General features: G+C 35.8%; 1 protein-coding gene across 5 annotated transcripts in view; it reads right to left on the reverse strand.

The window, feature by feature from the left end:
* LRBA (LPS responsive beige-like anchor protein) overlaps positions 1-17,572 on the reverse strand; it is a 755,230-nt gene that overhangs the window by 465,276 nt on the left and 272,382 nt on the right. For all 5 annotated transcript variants that reach the window (XM_047717621.1, XM_047717620.1, XM_047717619.1 and 2 more), the window contains exon 35: positions 15,302-15,366. In XM_047717621.1, coding sequence (XP_047573577.1) covers positions 15,302-15,366 — 65 coding nt within the window. The remainder of the gene's footprint in view (positions 1-15,301; positions 15,367-17,572) is intronic.

A 17,572-nucleotide genomic window follows, 5' to 3' on the forward strand; every position in this document is an offset into this window, starting at 1 on the left:
AGAAAAGCATCAATTAAAAAAAATGTGTTTCTTTGGAAATTTTCCTCAGGAATGAAAGAAGGAACATCACTAACACCTACAAAAATTAAAAGCAGGGCACCTGGGTGGCTCAGTGGGTTAAAGCCTCTGCTTTCGGCTCAGGTCATGATCCCAGTGTCCTGGGATCAAGTCCCGCATCGGGCTCTCTGCTCAGCAGGGAGCCTGCTTCCCCCTCTCTCTGCCTGCCTCTCTGCCTACTTGTGATCTCTCTCTGTCAAATAAATAAATAAAATCTTTTAAAAAAAATTAAAAGCACTACAAGAGATTATTATGAACAACTCTCTGCCACACAATAAATAAATGGGTAAATTCCTACAAAATTAATCTTTCCACATTTGACACTTAAGTAACAGAATATGTGAAGCACCTATAACAAGGTATGTGACTGAATTAGTAATTTAAAATCTTGGCACAGAGAAAATCCCAGGCTTGGATACCTTCATAGGTGAATTCTATAAAACATTTAAAGAAGACCTGAATAGAATGACTATACAAATTCTTTCAGAAAATAAAGAAGCAATTCTCATCTCATTTATTGAGGCCAGTATTATCCTGACGCCAAGCCAGACAGACAAATCGTGAGACCACTATAATCAACTCATTCATAAAAACAGACCAAAAAAATCCCATAACAAAATATTAGCAGAATGAATCCCATAACATTTTAAATAATTATACATTATGACCAAGTAGATTTCATGCCAGGAATATAAAATTTATTTCATGCAGAAATATCAATATAAATCACCATATTAACAAAGAACAAAACCAAATGATCAATTTATAACACAAAGAAGGAAACAACTGTCAAAATCCAAGATACATTCATAACAAAAACTCTTCTATAAACAAAAAACAGGAGAGAACTGCCGAAACTTGATACAGAGCAGCTACAAAGTTTCAGCTAACAGAATACGTAATAGTAAGAGACCAAATGCTTTCCCTCTAAAATCAAGAATCAGGCAAGAATGTCCAATTTTACTACTGCTTAATATCATTCTAGAAGTCCTAACCAGTACAATATAGCAAGAAAAAGCAATGAAGGACATCCAGACTAGAAAGGAAGAAGTAAAACTAACAACTCTTTTTCACCGTCAACTTAATTCTATATGCAGCAAAGGCTAAAGAATCTAAAAACAAAACAAAAAAACTAAAAGTAATGAATAAGGTCAGAAAGGTTACAGGATATAGGATCAATACACAAGTATCAACTACACTTTTATGAACTAATAATGAACAATCTGAAAGTGAAATGAAGAAATTCCATCATATATAGTAGCTTCAAAAAGAATAAATTACACAGGAATAAACTTTTTCTTAAGTGTAATGCTTATATACTAAAAACTCTGCTAATAAAGAAGAGCTGAGTAAATAGAGTGATATTACATGTTCATGGATTAGAAGCCTCAAAATTAACACACTTCCTATCATAATTCCAGCAGGCTTTTTTACGGATATCAATATGCTGATTCAGAATTTATATGGGAATGTAAACAATCTAAATTAGCCAAAACAATTTTGAAAAAGAATATAAAAGAATTAACCTGCCCAATTTCAAAACTCATTACATTTCAATAAAAAGAACACTGTGACAATGCCATAAACCGATAAAGAGATCAATGGAACTAAAATGAAAATCCAGAAATAAATCCCTGTAATTCCAGTCAACTTATTTTCAATAATGGTAATACGACAATTTACTAGGGAAATGGTGAACTTTTCAACAAATAATTGAATATTAACATGCAAAAACTGAACTTAGGCCTTTATTTCACACCATGCAAAAAAAGTAACTCCAAATGAATCAAAGACCTATATATAGAAGCTCAAACTATAATATTTTTAGAACAAAAAAAAAATATTTATAGAAATAAAAAGTCTCTAAGACCTTGTATTAGGCTAAAATTTCTTCAAATTGACAATAAAAACATGATCTGTAAAAGAAAAAAATAAATTTTTACTTTATCAAAATTAAAATATTTTGTTCTTCAATGAAAATGAAAGGACAACTAAAACTGGCAGAAAATATCTGCAAATCATTCATTTGTATAAAAATTCCCTGACTTTCTAATTCAATAAAAAAAAGTCACTCCAGAAACTTTCACCTATTGCTCCTACATCAATTTCCCCACTCACCACCATGAAACTATAGTCTTGCTCTCATTTTTTAAAACTCTATTTCCCTTGACTCGATTTCTACTTTACCCACAAGCTACCTCTCTATTTTATTTCTGCTCCACTTTGTGGCAAAACTCCTTTAAACAAACATTTATAGACATTCTCTAATTCCCCCTCTCATTTTTTTCTTCTTTTCTAAATGCACTGCAAATGGGCTTTTTTCCACATCACTCTCCCCAAATTAACTCGTATCCAAGTAAGAAACTGCTTCTAAGCCAATGGTCATATCCAGTTGTCATCCTACAATCTTAAGAATTTCATCTACTCTGAAGACATTAAATACCATCTAAATGGTTATAACACACAAATTTGTATCTCTAGCCCAGAAAAATAACTAGTCAACCCCTATTTAACATTGCTGCAAAAAGGTTGACTTAGAAGTCTGGGGCGCCTGAGTGGCTCAGTGGGTTAGAGCCTCTGCCTTCGGCTCAGGTCATGATCCCAGGGTCCTGGGATCGAGCCCCGTATCGGGCTCTCTGCTTGGCGGAGAGCCTGCTTCCTCCTCTCCCTCCTGCCTGCCTCTCTGCCTACTTGTGATCTCTGTCTATCAAATTTAAAAAAAAAAAAAAAGGTTGACTAGAAGTCTAAAAATTAGTACTTCCAAGACTAAACTCCTCACCGTCCCCAATACCTGTTTATCCACAGTCTTTTCCCTCCTGGTTGAAAGAAACACCATCTTCTCGGCTGTGCAGGCCAAAAATCTTAAGAGTAATACTAGACTCCCCGCTTTCTCTCAAAACCCACATCAAATGTGTTAGTATATCCTATAGGCTCTAGCTTTGAAACATATTCAGAATCCTACTACTTCTTATCTCCTCAACTATTACTATCCTAGTCCAAATCACCATTATGCTTGACAAGGATTACAATAGCTTCCTAACTGACGTCTTACTTCTGTCCTTAAATTTCTACATGTATCAGCCAAGAGTGATCTTTTTTTTTTTAATTTTTTATTTTTTCAGCATAACAGTATTCATTATTTTTGCACCACACCCAGTGCTCCATGCAATCCGTGCCCTCTACAATACCCACCACCTGGTGCCCCCAACCTCCCACCCCCCACCCCTTCAAAATTCTCAGATCGTTTTTCAGAGTCCATAGTCTCTCATGGTTCACCTCCCCTTCCAATTTCCCTCAACTCCCTTCTCCTCTCCATCTCCCCTTGTCCTCCATGCTATTTGTTATGCTCCACAAATAAGTGAAACCATATGATAATTGACTCTCTCTGCTTGACTTATTTCACTCAGCATAATAAGAGTGATCTTCTTAATACGTAAAACATACTGTCTCCCTCCTCTACTGCAATGATTCTGCAATGACTGTCATTTCCCACTGAATAAGTTGCAAAATCTCTCTACAAAATCTTATCCCTATGTTATCTCTATATTCTCATATCTTACTTCTCTCTTCACTTTGATCATTTTGTTTTTGCTACATTGTCCTCATTCCTCAAATATGGCAGGGAAGCTTTCATCTGTATAACTGTTGTTCCCCAGGACTGGAAATGATCAACCCCTATGGTTAACTCCCTCAGGTTCTTCAGTTCCTTGCTTAAATGTCACTTTTTAATCAATGTGCTCTAATGTGACTATTCTTTTTAAACTGCAAATATGCCAACACTTTCTACTTCCTTCAAAAGTCTCCATTTTCCTCAACCTGCTGCACATTATCTTCTTCCACAGTACATAACATCATTCACATGTCACATAATCCAGTACTTATTTTTTTTAAAGATTTTATTTATTTATTTGACAGAGAGATAGATCACAAGTAGGCAGAGAGGCAGTCAGAGAGAGAGGAGGAAGCAGGCTCCCCGCTGAGCAGAGAGCCCGATGCGGGCCTCGATCCCAGGACTCTGGGACCATGACCTGAGCCGAAGGCAGAAGCTTTAACCCACTGAGCCACCCAGGCGCCCTCCAGTACTTATTTTATTGTTCATAGCCAACCAATAACTGTTTAAAGTAACATCTACAAATAAATATATATGTACCTGTTTATTGCTCTATCCCCAGCAACAAGGGCAATTCATGGTACGTAGTGAATAATAAATATTGGCTGATGAATAGATGAGAAAACACAGGCTAATAGAAGTAAAAGTACTTTCCAAATATAGAAGCTGAAACTGGAACCCAAAGCAAACTTTAAAGCTGATGCTATTAATCAAAAAGGTATGAAGCCTTATCTAGTAAATGTAACAGTAACTTGTGTAATCATGGGTGGTTATGCTGAGTAAAAGCCTATACTAATAAAAATTGGCTTTTATAACAAGTTTTCTATTTTAAAAAGGGCAAGAATATTCTTTAAACAAATAAACCCTATAAATGGTAGAGAATCTGTTCGTGTTTTGCATTAAGTAGAACAAATACATATTTGACCAAGGGCTCTAACTACCTCTTATTCTATATATAAACTCAATACCTCAGTGTTGAAATTCAGCCAAAGAGTAATTTAGTTTTTTGAAGATTACGTACTTTGAAATTTCAATAGCTATGTTATTAGTCATTCACTCAGTGAGAAGTATTTCTTGATTTTCTATCATTTGCCATACTCATGACTGCAACTTAGCTCTCTTTCTCATATGAATCACAGCAATAACCTTACTACTGTGCTGCCTGATTTCATTCAGGTCTCCTTTCCAACAACCCACCCTAAGTATTTCTCTCAGTTATCTTTTCAAAACCCAAATATCATATTCCTTTGCTTAAAATACTCCAAGCTTTCTGCTGCCTTTAGATAAAAGTCCAAATTTGTTACAATAGGCCTTTTATGATCCAGATGTCCAATTCTTATCCAGTAATTCAAATACATGAACACACACACTTGAATATTGTGCCATATCATGGTGTCTTCAGATATTCTATTTCCTCTATTTGGAATGCTTTTCTCACACACAGCCTCCAATTTATCTATAATCCTCACTTTTACGTCTATAAGACTATCCCTACTCATCTTTGAAAATACATCACCAAGATGGCAACATACATTATTTGTGACCTCACTCCCCCTCACAAGAAAAACAACTAATAATTACTCAGGAACAAGACACCACTGAGGGAATTCTAGAACAAAAGAATGGTGCTAGAGTACCCATTACACTACAGAGAACTAAACAAACTGCATTAGGAGGTTAAGAGAAGAAACTAAATGTTGACTATATTACCCCTCCCCCAAGCACAGCACCATGTGGTTCCTCAGAACTGCTAACTCCTCCGTCACTGTGAAGAGAACCTAGCCCTGGACAACCAGCCCCCCAGCTGGCCTTGTGGGAGCCACTATTCTAATCATACCCAATGAGGACTGCAGGAGAATCTGCATGACTCAACCACTGGGAATCTGAGTGTGACAAGGAGTGGGGAAGTGCTTGCAACAACCAACACAAAGATATTGGCCAATGGAGTTACACACCTGTAGAGCCCAAATAATACTCCCAACCAGCAGCTTTGCTCAACTGCAGAACCAAGTCAATGGCACTCCCTAAGCAGGCAATTTGGCAGGATGCATATCACTCAACTCCAATCCTCAAACAAGGAGGTTCACCAGCACTAGAGACTGCTTTGCCCTCACCAGGGCAAGGAGCTGAGTCACACACCCACATACTGTAAAGAGTATTTCCCGGCCACACCTGACAGAGATGCTGGTGGGAAGAACTAGAAGATATGTAGCCCAGGAATGCTTGAGCAGAAAGGTAGGCAGGCGAAACTAATTGTCCCCAAAGAAAAGCCAGTACCAAGTATGGAGGATTCTTTTGCTAGGAATGGGCATGGGGATTCATTCATAGCCAAGGACAGCTCCAAGTCCTTCCTTGTTTGGGAAACTGAGAACTACATGAAGCAACCCCTTACATTTCCACCCAGGTGAGGGAGCTGAGACATTACTCCACATAGCAGCTATTATCTCCCGGCCCCATTTCACCAGAAGGGCTGGCAAGAACAACCTGAAAGCTGTGCAGCCCCATGGCACTCAAGCCAAGAGAAGGACAAGAAGAGTCCACAGCTGGTAATGCAAAGCAGTGCATGTGGGTAGTGGATCAACATGACTTAAGACAATAAACAAGGAACTTTTCCAACTTCAGAGCTACTTGAACCACTGATCCAGGCAAGGGAACTAACTTGTAGCCCAACTCAATAATGAACACAGTCTCCAGCCTGCCTGATTAGGGAAACTAACCATAGTACATGGTAAACTACAGAGTCCATCCAACAACTCCACTTATATACACACTTGAACAGACAGCACAAACCATGGCTTTCCTTGTCTGCAGAATAAAATCTGTGGCCTCAACCGAGCAGAGAATTAGGTGCATACTCTTGCCTGATTTGGGTCCCCAAACAATGAGTCACAGCCCTGGGTCCCAGCCTCACAGGGCAAAAATAATTCATAGTTGCATCTATCAGTGACAACAGTACTCAGTCCTAAGCATCTAGTAAACCTAACCACAAAATTCAAGTAATCACAGAGCCCATTGTATAGACTCACTTTGGTAGGGTATCAAGCCAGAAGTCCTATCCAACTGTTCTCAACCAGAACCACACTCCAAACAGCTGCCTCATCCAAAAATAGATGGTAATAGCAGGCCACACCTGGCCAAGAATATTATGATCAGACACACCTAGAAACCAAACTGAGGTAACCTGCAAAGTCTGAAAGAAGAACCCAACCACTCAACTATACCAATATAAGGAAATCTAAGATCACAAAAAAGCAGATAAATATGACACCCCCCCCAAGGAAATTAATAAAGCTCTAATAACTGATTCTAAAGAAATGGAGATCTATGAACGTAAGACAAGGAATTCAGAGTAACAACTTAAAATTTAATGAATTACAAAAACACACATACAGACAACTGAACCAAATTAGGGAAACAATGCATGAACATAACAAGATCAACAAAGCAATAGAGAACATTAAAAAAATGAACAAAATCTTAAGGATGAAAACTGAGTAACTAAGCTGAAAGATTCATTATAGTTTCAAAAAGAGACTCAGCTACATAGCAGAAAGAATCAGTGAAATGGGGGATAGGACATTAGAAATTATCCAAAGAAACAAACAAAAAGAATGAGAAAAACTGAAGAGAGCATATGAGACTTATAGGACACAATGAAAAGAAACATTTGCATTATGGAATTCCAGAAGGAGAAGAAAAAGAGAAAAGAACAGAAAATATATTTGAAGCAATAATGACTAAAAACTCCCCAAATCTGGGAAGAGAAATGGACATCCAGGTCCATGAGGCTCAAAGAACTCCAAGTAAGTGGAACCTGAAAGTACAATGAGATAAATTATAATTAAATTGTCAAAAACAAAGGCAAAAAAAAAAAAAAATCTTAAAAGCAACAACAGAAAGAGAGAAGTTACATACAAGGGAATGCCCATAAAAATATTGGTGGATTTCTCAACAAAAACACTTCAGTCCAGGAGAGGATGGGATGATATGTTCAAAATATTGAAAGGAAAACCTCTTAACTAAGACCACTACAGCAAAAATCCTTGAGGAGAACACAGGCAGCAACCTCTTCGACCTCCGCCGCAGCAACATCTTCCTAGAACACTGCCAAAGGCAAGGGAAGCAAGGGCAAAAATGAACTATTGAGACTTCATCAAGATCAAAAGCTTTTGCACAGCAAAGGAAACAGTTAAAAAACCAAAAGACAACAGACAGAATGGGAGAAGATATATGCAAACGACATATTAGATAAAGGGCTAGTGTCCAAAATCTATAAAGAACTTAGCAAACTCAACACCCAAAGAACAAATAATCCAATCAAGAAATGGGCAGAAGAGGGAACGCCTGGGTGGCTCGGTTGGTTAAGCGGCTGCCTTCGGCTCAGGTCATGATCCCAGCGTCCTGGGATCGAGTCCCACATCGGGCTCCTTACTCATCAGGGAGCCTGCTTCTCCCTCTGCCTCTGCCTGCCATTCTGTCTGCCTGTGCTTGCTCTCTCTCCCTCTCTCTCTCTGACAAATAAATAAATAAAATCTTTAAAAAAAAAATGGGCAGAAGACATGAACAGATATTTCTGCAAAGAAGACATCCAGATGGCCAACAGACACATGAAAAAGTGCTCCTCATCACCTGGCATCAGGGAAATACAAATCAACACCACAATGAGATATCACCTCACACCAGTCAGAATGGCTAAAATTAACAAGTCAGGAAATGACAGATGCTGGCGAGGATGTGGAGAAAGGGGAACCCTCCTACACTGTTGGTGGGAATGCAAGCTGGTGCAACCACTCTGGAAAACAGCATGGAGGTTCCTCAAAATGTTGAAAATAGAACTACCCTATGACCCAGCAATTGCACTGCTGGGTATTTACCCTAAAGATACAAACGTAGTGATCCGAAGGGGCACATGCACCCGAATGTTTATAGCAGCAATGTCTACAATAGCCAAACTATGGAAAGAACCTAGATGTCCATCAACAGACGAATGGATAAAGAAGAAGTGGTATATATACACAATGGAATACTATGCAGCCATCAAAAGAAATGAAATCTTGCCATTTGCGATGACGTGGATGGAACTAGAGGGTGTTATGCTTAGCGAAATAAGTTAATCGGAGAAAGACAACTATCATATGATCTCCCTGATATGAGGGAGTGGAGATGCAACATGGGGGGTTAAGGGGTCAGGAGAAGAATAAATGAAACAAGATGGGATTGGGAGGGAGACAAAGCATAAGAGACTCTTAATCTCACAAAACAAACTGAGGGTTGCTGGGGGAGGGGGTTTGGGAGAGGGGGGTGAGGTTATGGACATTGGGGAGGGTGTGCTATGGTGAGTGCTGTGAAGTGTGTAAACCTGGCGATTCACAGACCTGTACCCCTGGGGATAAAAATACATTATATGTTTATAAAAAATTTTTTAAAAATTAAAAAATATAAAGAATACTACAGCAAGTGAAGTTATCCTTAAGAAGTTAAAGACAGATAAAGACATATAAAAGAAATACAGGGAGGGGCACCTGGGTGGCTCAGAGGGTTAAGCCTCTGCCTTTGGCTCAGGTCATGATCTCAGGGTCTTGGGATCGAGCCCCACATCGGGCTCTCTGCTCAGCGGGGAGCCTGCTTCCTCCTCTCTCTCTGCCTGTCTCTCTGCCTACTTGTGATCTCTGTCTGTCAAATAAATAAATAAAATCTTAAAAAAAAAAAAAAAGAAAAAAAAAAAGAAATACAGGGAATCCATTACCACTAGACATGCCTTATAAGGAATGCTAAGGGGAGTTCTTAAACTACAAAAAAAAAAAAAAAAAAGAGAGAGAGGACAAATTAAATTAAATGTAGCATAGTGTAAAACTGACTGGTGATGGTAAATCTACAGTCAAAGTCAGATTCTGTAATTTGGTAAAGATAATGCATAATTCACATACAACTCTCATTTAAAGGTTTCAAAAGTAAACACAGTAAAATAATCATAACTACAATAATCTGTTATTCGTTACACAAAATTAAAATATACAAACTGAATAGCAATAAATCTAAAATGTATGTGGGAGAAGAAATTAAAAATATAAAATTTTTAAATGCTACTGAAGTTACATTTAAAATAGAGGAATATAATTTTAAGATATTTTATGTAACCCTCAGAAAAAAACCTATAGCAATTACACAAAAGAACATGATAAAGAAATCAAAGCATACAGGTACCAAAAGAGATCAACACACACAAAAAAGGTATCAGTTTAAGAAACAAGGAGCAACAGACCTACCAAACAACCAAAAGACAAATATCAAAATGACAACATAAGACCTTACCCATCAGTAAGTACTCTAAATAGAAACAGATTTAATTATCTAATCAAAAGACATAGCATGATTGAATGGATTAAACAAAAACAATCCAAGGATAAGAAACCTAACAGACACTTGCTTTAGTCTATAAAGACATACACAGAGTGTGAAAGGATAAAAATAATCACTTCATGCAAATGGAAATAAATAAAATTAAATCAAATTAAAATAGAAAATAAAATAAAAGCAAGGTAGTTATATCAGACAAAATAGACTTTAAAAATAGTTAATGGAGACAAAGAAGATCATTACATAATGATAAAGGGATCAATCAATCAAGAAACTGAAACAATTATAAATATCTATAGATCCAACATCAGAACACCTAAATATATGAAGCAAAAAATAACACAGATAAAAAGGATAAATATATAGTAATATAATAATAGCCGGGGACACTAATATCCACTCTCAACAAAAGATAAATGATCTAGACAGAGAATCGTTAAGAAAAACAGCTAATCTGAACACTACAGACTGAAAGGACCTAGCAAACATATAAAGAACATTCTATCCGACAATAGCAGAATACACACATGCAACATCTTCAAAGGTAGACCATACGCTAGACTATAAAATGGCCTTAGCAAATCCAAGAAGACTTAAATCATGCCAATTTATCTTCTCAGACCACAGGAGCACAGAACTAGAAATCCTAATAACAAAAGGAAAACTGAAAAATTCACAAACACATGGAAATTAAACTCCACTTTTCTGAACAACCAATGGATCAATGAATAAATTAAAGGAGAAATTTAAAAGTTTGAGACAAATGAAAAATGGAAACACATCAGAACTTATGATATACAGCAAAAGCAATTCCAAGAGGTAAGTTCATAGCAACAAATGCCTACATTAAGAAGCAAGAAAGAGGGTGCCCGGGTGGCTCAGTGGGTTAAAGCCTCTGCCTTTGGCTCAGGTCATGATCTCAGGGTCCTGGGATCGAGCCCCACATTGGGTTCTCTGCTCAGCAGGGAGCCTGCTTCCTCATCTCTCTCTGCCTGATTCTCTGCCTACTTGTGATCTCTGTCAAATAAATAAATAAAAATCTTTAAAAAAAAGAAGCAAGAAAGATCTCAAATAAACAACCTAATGCAACACCTTAATGAACTAGAAAAAGAACAAACCAAGCACAAGGTTGGCAGAAAAAAGGAAATAATAAAAATTAGAGCAGAAATCAACAGAAACAGGGAATAAAGAAATAACCGAAAAGATGAACCAAACCAAGAGTTGGTTCTTTGAAAGATAAAATTGGCAAACATACAGGTAGACTAACCAAGGTAAAAAAGAGAAATGAATGTAGATGCAAAAGTTCTCAATAACATAACAAGAAACTTAATTCAGCAGCACACTAAAGGACCATTCACCATGATCAAATAGGATTTATCCCAAATGCAATAATGGTTTGACATATGCAACTCAAGCAATGTGACACATCACATTAACAGAACGAAAGAAAAAAATCATATGATCATCTCAATAGTTGCATAAAAGGTATCTGACAAAATTCAACATCCATTTGTGATAATAAAAATTCTTACCAAATTAGGCACAGGAGGAAGAGATCTCAACATAACAAAGGCCTTATATCACAAACCCACAGTTATCAGACATAACAGTGAAGGCTGAAAACTTTTCCTCTAAGATTAAGAAAAACACAAGGGTGCCCACTCAACTGTTCCTATTAAACACAGAATTAAAAATTTCTAGCTAAAGCAATTAGGCAAGAAAAAAAAATTAAAGGTATCAGAATTGGAAAGGAAGAAGTAAAACTGTCTCTATTTGCAGATGACATGATTTTATATATAGAAAATCATAAATACTCAACCTAATAAGTGTTAGACTTAATCAATGCATGTAGTAAAGTTACAACATACAAAATTGACAAAACCAATAGCAGTTCAGTATAGTAACAATGAATTTTCTGGTGAAAGAAATAAAGAAATTGATCCCTTTTACAGTATCATCAAAAATAATAAAATACTTAGGAGTAAATTTAATCAAGAAGGTAAAAGATCTCTACCCTAGAAACGACAAAACACTGATGAAAGTAATCAAAGAAAACACAAATAGAAAGGTATCTTGTATTCATGGACTGAAAGAATTAATATTGTTAAAATGTCATTAAAATTCAGCAATCCCTATCAAAATTCCAGTAGCATGTTTTACTAAAATTAAAAAAAAACTCCTAAAATTTATATGAAACAACAAAGGATCCTGAACAGAGAAATCTTGAGAAAGAAGAACAAAGCAGGATGCGCCACACTTCCCAATTTCAAGCCATATGAAAAATTACAGTAATCAAAACAGTTTGGTACTAGCATAAAAGCAAATAAACAAATAAAACAGAATCAGGAGCTGAGAAATAAACCAAAGCATTTCATGGTCAACTAATATTTGACAAGGGAGTCAAAATTACTCAATGGAGAAAAGACAAGTCTCTTCAATAAATGGTGCTGGGATATTTGGACATTTACAGGTAAAAGAACGAAACTGAACCTCCATCTTATGCCACTCATAAACATTAACTTGAAATGAACTAAAGAATTAAATGTAAAATCTGAAACCATAAAACTCTAGAAGAAAACTTAGGAAGAAAATTCCTGGACATGTTCCCTGGAAATGACTTTTTTTTTTTTTTTTTAATATATAACACCTCAAGCACAAGCAACAAAATAAAAAATAAAGAGTGTGACTACATCCATCTAAAAAGCTTCCCTTCAGCAAAAGAAACCATCAATGAAATGACAAACTATGAAATGGAGTATTTTTAAGCCAATACATCTGATAAGAGATTAATATCCAAAATATATAGAAAACTCATACAACTCAAAAGCAAAACACACACACACACACACACACACACACACACACACACACACACACACACACACCCCAACTTAAAAACAGGCAAACAACCTGAATAGATTTTTTTTGTTTGGTTTGTTTTTCCAAAAGTAAATATATGAAAGGCCATAGATTAAAAGATGATCAACATCACCAGTCATTAGGGAAATGCAAAGTAAAACAACAATGAACTTTCACCTCATACCTACTAGAATGGTCATCATCAAAAAGATGAGAAATAACAAATCTTGTCACAGATGTGGAGAAAAGGGAACATCTGTGCACTCTTTGTGGGACTTTAAACTGGTATGGACACTATGGAAAACAGCATGGAGGTTCACTGAACAATTAAAAAGAGGACTACCATCTGACCCAGCAATTCTACTTTCAGAAATACACCCAAAGGAAATGAAAACACTCAAAAAGATTATCTACACATCCATTTTCATAGCAGCATTATTTACAATAAACAAGACATGGAAACAAATTAAGTGTCCACTGATATATGGACAAAGAAGCAGTGGAAAAGACAGAGATGTAAATAAATATAATGGAATATTATTCAGTCATTAAAATTGAGGAAATCTTTTTTTTTAAGATTTCATTTATTTAAAAAAAAAGATTTCTTGATAGAAAGATGGCAAAAGATGGAATACAAGTAGGGGTTCTGGGAGAGGGAGAAGCAGGCTCCTCACTGAGCAGGGAGCGTAATGGGGGTCTCGAACCCAGGACCCTAGGATCATGACCTGAGCTGAAGGGAAATGCTTAACAACTGACCCACCCAGGAGCCCCAAAAGTGAGGAAATCCTACCATTTGCAACTACATGGCTGGAAGTAGAAGGCATTTTGCTAGGTGAAGTAAGTCAGACAGAGAAAGACAAATATGACATAATCTCACCTACATGTAGAATCTAAGAAACAAACAAAAAACCCAACTTCCAGAAAAAGACACAAGACATATAGTTAGCAGAGGCAGAAGAAAGAGAAAGGTGGACTTGAAGGAAGGTGGTCAAAAAGTACAAACTTCCAGTCACAAGATAAATAATTACCAAGGATATAACGTACAACATGATGACTACAGCTAACAGTGCTATACAATATACAGGAAAGTTGTAAAGAAAGTATATCCTAAAAGTTCTCATCACAAGGAGAATTTTTTTTTCCTTTCCTTCATTCTTTTATTTATATTGTATCTACATGAGATAACGGAAGTTAGCTGAACCCACTGTGATAATGTCATGATAAATGTAAATCAAACCACCCTCCTGTATATCTTAAACTTATACAGTGATATATGTCAGTTATTTCTCAATAAAACCGGAAAAAATTTTTAAAAAAGAAGAAAATTTAAAAAGAAAATACCTCTCAAGAATCATGAACCCTGGTGAAGTGTCACCTAATTCTTCCATACTAAACTGTCAAGTATTTCTTTTAACATGTATTACATACTTCTACAACAGAATTTAGCAAAAGGCATTATAATTGCAGGTTTATTAATTAGTTTCCAATACTAGCATGTGAGCATGTATGTGAGCACTTGCCCAGTAGAAGAATTTTAGAAGTATTTAATGTCAAGTGAAGTTACCCCTACTCTTTTTGCCCTCTTCTGTAACATTAATGAGACAGATGCTGGATTCCTAGTTACTAGTTCAAATCATCCCCAAAGTGATAGCATCAGTCTCAACACTAGCCAGAACACGATAAAGAAACATTTCTAAACAACAATTTTGCCTAAAATACAAATTCAAATGGCAGCTACACACACCGTTTAATCCATACCCTGGGTCTTCAGTCCAATTAATCAAAAATTAGCTCCCACAAAACAGACTCAAAGTACTCCACTCATCATTTCCTCAATTTACTTCTACCTTTTAATTCTCTCACTCTCTTCAATCTATGTTCTCCCGTGTAGCTTTCTTTTCATCTCCTGGACTTGTTTCATTTTTCTTTCTTACTACTGAATTTTCTTTTCCTTGAATTCTTCTATCTTTAAATGGAAACCTTAACAACTTCCTCAACTCTCTTTCTCATCACTTTGCAACACAGAACAAAACCTGTTCTCTCATTCTTTTATGATCAGGCCATGACATAAGAGAGATAATATAGACATCTAAATCTAATTATTGGGCTCTACAAATATAATTAAATTTGTAGGAACTCCAAGTAAGTATTCACTTTCTTTATACCTGCTAACAAAATCATTACTATTACCTTTGCCAAATTCAGCCTTACCTACCAAAAAATAAAGATCAGAACTTTATCATCAAGCATGTAACCATGAAGAAAACCATAATTAAATATTGACACATTTGTAAAAATTAAGCTCCATTACATTACTGACTACAAAAACAACACTTTACCCCAAAAGGTCAGTTTCAATGGCAAAAATATGGTAAGATTTTGCCAAGTAAAACAAAAATGGATATAAAAATAGGTTACCTTCCTTCGTTGACAAGTTCAATAAAAGCAAGGCCTGCATTCTTCTGGATAGAATTCTGCCACTCCTAAAGAAAAAAAGGAAAAAAGGCAGAAAATAGCTGAAAAAAATAACAGATTATTTTTTTTAAACAATTATGAAAAACATCACCCGTATCAATTTCACATCTTACCTCTTAAAGGAAAAGTTTGGTTAAATATGCTGCCTACTCAAGGAAGCCCAGTGAACACATGAATGGTTGACATTCAAAATTAAACTAAACAAGTTAGCAACAATTTGATTCTATATAAACCAAAAACCCTAACCATATATACATATTGCCCTTTTTGTCCTATACCATAATATACTACTAATTCAACTAAAATACTGGGAGTTGGAAAGGAAGCCAGCACAGACCAAGGAGAGAGGTTTTTGTTTAAGAAAAGAGATGCATCACTTCCCCAAATGAGGGGAAGACAGAATTAGATAGTTTGCTACACAATAAATAGCACACATTCTACCACAAAAATTGATGATTAATTGAGAAAGAGGAAAGATCAGTGAATCTGGCTAGACTACTTCTGAGCTGGAAAACTATAGTTCATTAGACTATGAATTAGCAGAAGACGGTACAAATCTATTAATTATATTTTTTATGAATAATTATCCACTAAAAAGCTTAGGTAGGAAATAAACCAGTAAAGTATGAATAAATGAGCTTTTTTCGAAGATTTTATTTATTCATTTGAGGGAGACATAGACTGAGAGAGAACACGGGATGGGAGAAGGTCAGAGGGAGAAGCAATCTCCCCACGGATTTGGGAGCCCAATGCAAAACCTGATCCCAGGACTCTGGGATCATGACCTGAGCCAAAGGCAGTCGCTTAACCAACTGAGCCAACCAAGCGCCCTATAAATGAGTTTTTTAAACTGTCATCTCAAAACATATATAAATATATAAACATACAACTCAAAACATATACAAATATATAAAGTAAACATTAATCCATCGGGCTGGGCCTACATGACTTGAAAAGTAACCAGAGTTGAGAAAGATCCATGCATGCGCCCAAATGTGCATGTATGCGTGAAATGTTGCTAGAGTTGAGAAATGCCAAGGTATGTATGTGTGTGGGTATGGGTAAGCACATGTATATCTATTTTTAACTATTGATATTTAAATTAATTTTTAAATATGTGGAAATATATAATCTCTATGGTCTTTAAAACTAAGGAGCCCCTTACATTCTACCTACATAATATCCTACATAATACCTACATAATATCCTTCAACTGATCCTTTTTTGTTCTTTTATAAACTCAAAACAAAAGACAATGCTGGGGTCCTTACCTTTACTACCAAAAATATTCATATATTCTAAATGTAATACCTTTTAGAGTCTGAAAGGCCATGTATATTCATCCCTGACGACTACTTTGTGTTACTCCAAAATTCCTTTTTTTCAGCATATCCTTTTTCTTCTAATTTCTCCTTTTCATCCCTAATTTTGTATTGCTTTCTTTCATGTTTAGGAACCCAAGGTGGTCCTCAGGACTAAAATGGCTGCATACCACTATTTTGTTATTATAAGGTTTGGGGTTTTTTTTTCCTAAATTTCACTCAGTTAACATACAGTGCAATATTGGCTTCTAGAGTAATATAAGGTTCTACTTCATGAATAGTATCAATAAAAACACTAATAGAACATATACAGAATGAAAAGTAGATATAAAATCACTCAGAAATTTGACAGTAGTAATTGGCTAGATATAAAAGATAAAACAATGTGTTGTTAAGGAAAGAGCAATGAACAAGAAGTCATGAGATCTATATTCTCACACTGATTCTGACATTAACAGGTTATGTCCATGGATAGATCATTTGACATCTCTAGGTCTTAAATACTCTCTTTCAAAATTTCTTTAAGCTATATTATTTTGTGATTCAGTAATTTACAAACATTTAGAAATGCATGACTCATAAGCCTCCAAACTATACTCTTTCAAAATTCACAATTATCACCCAACTGAAACAATAAAGATCTTTTATATTTCTCTCACTGAGGTAAAAACAAGTAAAAAAATAATAGAAATACCATTTAATTTAAACTGTTTTCCTTCCAGCAAAATAAAATAAACTGACAAATTGTACAAAACAATCAAATTTCATGAAGTATATCCCTGAAAGAAGAACATGTGTGACATCCTCCACCCTTCTCAAAAGCTGGAAGAGGAAAATAGAAAAAAGCAGAGCCCTAAGGTAAGGTTTTTAATCCTGATGCCAAGGATCCCAC

The sequence above is a fragment of the Lutra lutra genome, chromosome 2 (assembly GCF_902655055.1).
Source record: "Lutra lutra chromosome 2, mLutLut1.2, whole genome shotgun sequence".
NCBI lineage: Eukaryota > Metazoa > Chordata > Mammalia > Carnivora > Mustelidae > Lutra > Lutra lutra.